Here is a 6,720-nt window from a genome sequence, read left to right on the forward strand (position 1 = left end):
TATATATATATATATATATATATATATATATATATATATATATATATATATATATATATATATATAAAGTAGTAATTAAATTGGGATAGCGCCGTCTCACGTCCCTTTATTTCAACCTCACATACTCCGGTCTCTCACATAATCTCCAGAATCGAAAATGGAGTCTGCCATTGTAGTTAAACCTCCCATCATCAACGTTGCCGCCATCTGCGGTTCCCTTCGCAAAGCTTCCTTCAACCATAGCCTCATCCGCTCCGCCATTGATTTGTCCAAGCAATCTGTAGAAGGAATGTCGATCCAGTACGTTGACCTGTCGCCGTTGCCAATGCTCAACACAGATCTCGAAATCGATGGCAAGTATCCACCTGCAGTAGAGGCTTTCCGTCAGAAAATTCTTCAATCTGATTGTTTTCTATTCGCTTCTCCCGAGTACAATTACTCCGTGACTGCTCCTTTGAAAAACGCAATCGATTGGGCATCTAGGCCACCGAACGTGTGGGCTGATAAGGCTGCTGCTATAGTCAGTGCCGGCGGCGGATTTGGTGGAGGTCGGTCACAGTATGTTCTCCGGCAATGCGGTATTTACGTAGATCTTCATTTCGTGAATCAGCCGGAGTTTTTTCTGAATGTGTTTGAAGCTCCTTCAAGGTTCGATGATGAAGGTAATCTGATAGATCCTCAAGCTAAAGAGAGGTTGAAATCTGTGCTTTTGGCGCTGAAAGTTTTGACGTTGAGACTTAAAGCTAAATAATCTGTTAAATCACCTTCTATTCTTGTTGGTGTTTCATCTGCTTCTATGAATTGAAGGACATGTTTTTCCTTTTAATTAAATTGAAGGATATGTTTTTTTTTACAAATAAATTGAAGGAGAGTATTTTTTTTTTCCTTTATGTAATTGATTTTAAATTAAATACGTGAGAGAACATACATGATTAAATGTCAAACATTTTCAATAAATTTAAAATCAAAATGAATTTATTTTAATATAAAAAAATCACAACATCATATAAGAACTAATAACTTAAAACCAAAAAAAAAATTAATTTAATCCAAAAAAATTTAAAGTCACATGTATAAAAAAATATTGAGTCATATACAAGACTTATCGTGTAATTGTATTTGACTTGACATCTAAACTATTATATATTAACATATAAAAAAAATAACAATTTTTAATTATAAAACTAGCTAGAAAATAGAAAATTATAAATTACCGCTTTAGTTGAAATAATATATATATATATATATATATATATATATATATATAATTTATTAACTAATATATATAACGGGTATGGTATGGGGCAGGGCAGGGCAGGGCGGGGCGGGGCGTACCATATGCGTCCCCGTCCCCATCCTCGGTTTGAGACAAACGGGGATCTCCGTCCCCATCTCCGATTTAGCGGGGAATCCCCGTCCCCGACGGAGGCGAATGAACCGGGTTCCCCGATGGGCCGGGGTCCATTCTCATGCCTAGTATGATAGGTTTTAATCTTAGAGATTTTCAATGGAAGTTATTTTTTCAAAGATTTTCGACAGAGTTTATTTTCATGGGATTTTCGACGGAACTTGGTCAACCGTAGTTCACATTTGCAAAGGATTTTCATGCAATTTGTGACGGATTTCTATCTAAAATTCATCGAAAGTATCTAATTTTATTTTAAAATACATATTTTTATATCCACACATAGCTAAATAGAGTAATCTGAATTATAAAGACACAATGTGCGGCTAAAATCGGGAGGGTAGGGGATAAAGCTAACTAGAGTATCAGTTTCACTTACGATCTGCTTCATTACTTTTCTCATTTGTTCCGCAATCTACCATGTTTTACGTACATGCAATAGTGGTAATTTTTTTGAGAAAGGAAAACACAAAAGGTTGTATGGCATAGTTTAGGCAACATATACCCTATAAAAGTTGAGATGAAACTATGTTGCATGGAGTATGATGACATAAAAGGTGGAAGAGCCACTCAAATCTTCATTACATCAATGCCTCATGTTATTTACCTTTCACGAGATATATTGAATTGTAGTGAACCTATTCCCAAAAGCTTAAGAAAATTACTCAAAACAAGATTAATTCCACTACAAAAATGAAGAGTATCAGCAAGAGAAAATTCATTTGCAAATCCGTTGCTAAACGGGTCGTCCGTCGTTGATCCCTTGCTGATCTGCGAGGGAATATGTTTTTGGCCTTTCTCTTGTTGATTAGCGAGATATTTTTTTCCGTATCTCATACCTTGTTTTCTAGTAGTGTAACCAATCATGATGGGATGTGAAAGAATTATCAAAGATTAACCAATAAGGATGGGATGTGAAAGAATCATCAATGAGGTAAGTCCCATGAAGTTGAATTTAAATCAACATTTTATGAAATTAATGGATTCTTTACAAGAAAGAATTACTTCTACCAAAAAAGGGCCCATAACTTCTATTTAAGTTGTTTATGTACATACAGATGATTTGACCGAGCATATATCTTATTTCGATATCATCCTATATGATAATACCTCGACTTGACCTTTAAACACCTGAAACGATTTCAATGTATCATGTGTCCTTAAATGGTGGGATTACAAAGACTTTGATGCCATACTGCACCATTAAATCAACATGCATTAGAACTAGATTCTCTTAGTACTTAAACATGCTCTTTTGGTCATATATTGTTTCAAGAGATAGACTATAACACTCGAAAATTTCGGTAATAAGAATTTTAAGAATCTTTATTTGCTTTTATGGTTTGGTTTTAAAGTCTAGAAATTAGATGGCTTTGGGTATCAGTTTTAGAAGAAAAGATTCAAGGGATGACAATAGGGAAAACACTTGCAATACATTTGGAGTTATAGTGCCCAACTATAGTGACAGTCACTATAGCATGGGTATCAACCGGCCGCGGTACATTTGGGGCTATACTGCCCGGCTATAGTGACACTGTCACTATAACACGGTGGGGTCGCTAGAAGGGGGCACCAACACAATAAAATCCAATTTGCAGCTTCTTTGAACCGTTTTTTTCTTACACCTACCTTTCTCCTTTCTCATTTGCTGCCATCCACTTGTCTCCCTTCATTTTAGTTGGTTTTGGAGCTCATTTAAGGAGGATTTCTGAAGAGCTTTTGGGTATTTAAGGAGTCTAGAAAGAAGCTTTAAGTGTGAAATCAAGCATCTAAGTTCCTCTTACCTTTCTAGGGTTTCCTTGATTTTCATCAAAAACCTAGTATTGTGAGTTTATCCTTCGCTTTTATAAAACCATATACATGTTATAAATGATGTACTTTACTTCTTTTATGTTTCTATTACACATATTCTATATTTGTTTGATCATCTGGGGTAAAATTTTTATTGATTTGGGGATTTGGTAAATTTTGATAAATATCAAACAAGTATAGGGAATGGTTTTTAACACTTGGGAAATGTTTATTTCTAAGTCTTGATCCAAAACTAAGTTGTTCCTTTAGTTGGGATTTTGGTTGATGAAATATGATATTTATGACTAGAATACATATAATATCCGTGTTTCGTTAACTCGTACAAACTGGGTTAAGTAAATTTTTGGTAGAATTATGCATAACATATTTGTACCCTATGTTATACCAACTTATACTTCAGACGAATTTTGCGTCAAAAATGAGTTTATATCTAATTTGACGTAAAAGTTGAGAATCTAACTTGAAGGGTTAAAGTCGCCAATTGATTAAACTTTATATATATAGGCGGTGATGAACCGCCATGCATTCTCAATCTCTCGCCTCTTTTTCTCTCTCTAAAATTCTTTGATTTCTCTCTGATTTTCACGTCAAATTACTAAGGGAATCAAGACAACAAATATATATTCGGAATCCACTTTCCGAACCCTTTTTAAAGGTATAAGTTTCATTCAGTTTCATTCAGGTGTTTATTTTAGGGTTATTTAGACTGGTTTATAAACTGTGTTTATATCTAAGTTTACGGATTGATTTTGTCAAAATCATGGTATATTTGATGTTTAGGATGCTAGTACTGGTTATATTGATGTAGAAATAAAAAGGGTATATTATAGTTTCAATATGGATAGATTGTGGGTATATGTTTAACCGTACACCAATTGTTCGGTTAAATGTCGAAAGGAGTAAAAATGCATGATTAAGATTAGGTTAACGACCATTGGACTTGTTTTTCTATTTAGTATGTTGAAGTACGTTTATAATATGTAAATGTAGCGAATCATGAAAGTTGGATCATAAAAGTTAGTCGGAAATTACGAAATCGACTTTTACCGACAAAGCACCTCCTGTACTTTGACAGTGTATAACTCACAAACCGTAAGTCGGAATACGCTCGTGTTTTGCAGTCAGGAAGATCATACTGCATACTACAACTTTCATTAAGGGTCAAAATTCCAGTTATGACTCTAGGTGGCTCGGAACAGTGTGTTTTTGGGGTTGTTTACACTGTATCTGGGATTAATTTACAGTTTTGTGAAATTCATATAAAATAGATGGATGATCCAAATGAGATGATTTCAAAAGTATTAGACTCGTATGATACCAATCTACAACTTTCATTTAGACAACATAATCTAGATTGGTCTCTAAGTAAGATAAAAATGCTTAGAAATAAGAGGGTCGGAAACGGTTGGATCGAAAGAGAATAAGGTTAACTTTTTCCATTTGAGTTTCAATTCGTATCAAGTACATTAAGACCTAAGTAAATTTATCAGAATAGTTATATTATGGTTTCTATGCTTTATAAATAGTAACCCGTTTATGCATTCGTTAGGCACGCGGGCAAGTCAAACTTGATCGTGAATTTCCGTTTGATCGTGCGTTAATTGTCAAATTTGGTTAAGGTACGGATTTCATATCTCACTTGACATGGGGATAGCCATTTGCGTAAGGCTTCTTAATCCAGATAATCTGTGATAAATTCCGAATAATTTGTTTTGAATTTCCTTTATGCTTATCAAATGTTATTGAACTTTGTTTCCTTTTGAACTACGACTTATATTCTTATTCGGAATATGGATCATTTTGATCACTTGACTTGTTTTATTGCTTTATTTGTGAAACATTTTACTATAGACTCAATAACTGGAGCACCGGTATTGAGATGTTTCCATGGTGACTAAAACGATCATGACGTCCTTATTTTTATAGTCCTTAAAAGTGGACTTGATTATGTACCGGTCGAATAGAGGGCGTATGGATCGATCCTAGGAACCGTTATCGGATATTGAATTATGGCCGTGGTTAAATCCACGAAGAGGATTGCTGTGTTGTGCTCACACCCCTTTCCTCACTTGTGCCTGAATTGACTGATCATCTTTTGGGAACAATGCGTCCTCGTGATGCGGTTTGGTCTTCGAACTCTTGACATGCTTTTGGGGCATTTTGACTTTCTTTTGGATTATCACTTGACGTTTAAAATTGTTTTTGAATTTGTTATCTCATATTCATTGTTTAGTTGTATTATTATCCGTTCACTGAGCATTAAACTCAGCCGAGATTTTCTTGTCCTCGGCAGGTACATGACTTAGCAGGGATTTTGGGATGAGCTACGGAGATGACAACATTGAAGATAACCCATTAAGTCATACTTTTGTTTAAACTTTTGATGACTAATGTAGACATATTGATATTTTGGGACCGTATTTTGAGACACGTTATCTCCGTCTGTGGTTATGTAATTGTCTTTTGGTAAATTTTATTAGCCGCTCTGGTTTATATAACACGTTGTTTGTTTTATTCCAATTGTGCCATCTCCCGTCTTTSACCAYGCGGGACGGGGGTGTTACAAGTTGTGGTATCAGAGCTATAGGTTATGATCCTGAAGTATAATTTAAGTTTGATTTGTGAGGAATGGGTAAAACTTAGATAGGACTATCCTAAGCCTTATACATGTTAACTATTCGAAATCTCGTATGCTTTGTTTCTTTTTGAAATTAATCGAGCAAATGGTTTCCTATTATTTATGTTAGTTCCAAATGCCGCCAAGAAGAATACCGGCAATAACAGATAGACCTAGAAGAAGCCGAACTGGGTCTGAAAATGAAACAAATCCTCCGCCAACAACTCAACTTGATCCTAATGTGATGGCAGTTGTCCAACAAACAGTTACCGATATGCTACCAGGTATTATAGCACARACGGTGGAAGCWTTACGTCAAACTGGCGAAAACCCGAATCCTAATACTGGGGACTACGGACCAGAACACAGGGATCAGGGAACTAGTATTGAACTTGCTGATATTCATCAATGGTTAGAGAGGTTTCATAAACAAAAGTCTCGTACTTTTACTTCAGCAGCCACTCCTGTTGACGCCGAAGATTGGATATCACATCTTGAAAAGGTATTCCGAGTCTTGGGTTGTTCTGATAGAATTGGAGTGGAACTGGCCACTTATAAACTTGAAGGTGATGCTAATCGTTGGTGGCAAACCTGGAAACAATCTTACGGAGGGGATATAGCTATTGAAAATTTAACTTGGCCGGGATTCAAAGATATTTTCTATCAGCAATACTTTACTGCGGCAGACAAAGAGGCGTATGTTCAAGAGTACGCTACACTCAAACAGAAAGAAGACGAATCCATATCCGAATACGTAGCCAGATTTCTACGGTTGGCTAGTTTTGCGGGTAGTATGGCTGGTACGGTAGAAAACCAGGTTAATAAGTTCAAATGGACCCTCAATAGCAAATTCAGACCCAAACTTATCAATCAACACTTCACGAGC

The 6,720-nt window shown here is 35.6% G+C and overlaps 1 protein-coding gene across 1 annotated transcript; it reads left to right on the plus strand.

The window, feature by feature from the left end:
• Positions 1-104: 104 nt before the first annotated feature.
• LOC112502661 (NADPH:quinone oxidoreductase-like) lies at positions 105-854 on the plus strand. The gene has a single exon (XM_025106633.1). It carries the CDS (start codon positions 158-160, stop codon positions 749-751), a length of 594 nt encoding a protein of 197 aa, XP_024962401.1. The 5' UTR covers positions 105-157; the 3' UTR covers positions 752-854.
• The last annotated feature ends 5,866 nt before the right edge of the window (positions 855-6,720 follow it).

Source organism: Cynara cardunculus, unplaced genomic scaffold, assembly GCF_001531365.2.
Source record: "Cynara cardunculus var. scolymus isolate 2C unplaced genomic scaffold, CcrdV1 Un_Scaffold_1726, whole genome shotgun sequence".
In the NCBI taxonomy this organism is placed as follows: domain Eukaryota; kingdom Viridiplantae; phylum Streptophyta; class Magnoliopsida; order Asterales; family Asteraceae; genus Cynara; species Cynara cardunculus.

Bases quoted from the DNA above. Each gene is read 5' to 3' on its own strand.
- LOC112502661 (XM_025106633.1), top strand. From the start codon at position 158: ATGGAGTCTGCCATTGTAGTTAAACCTCCCATCATCAACGTTGCCGCC.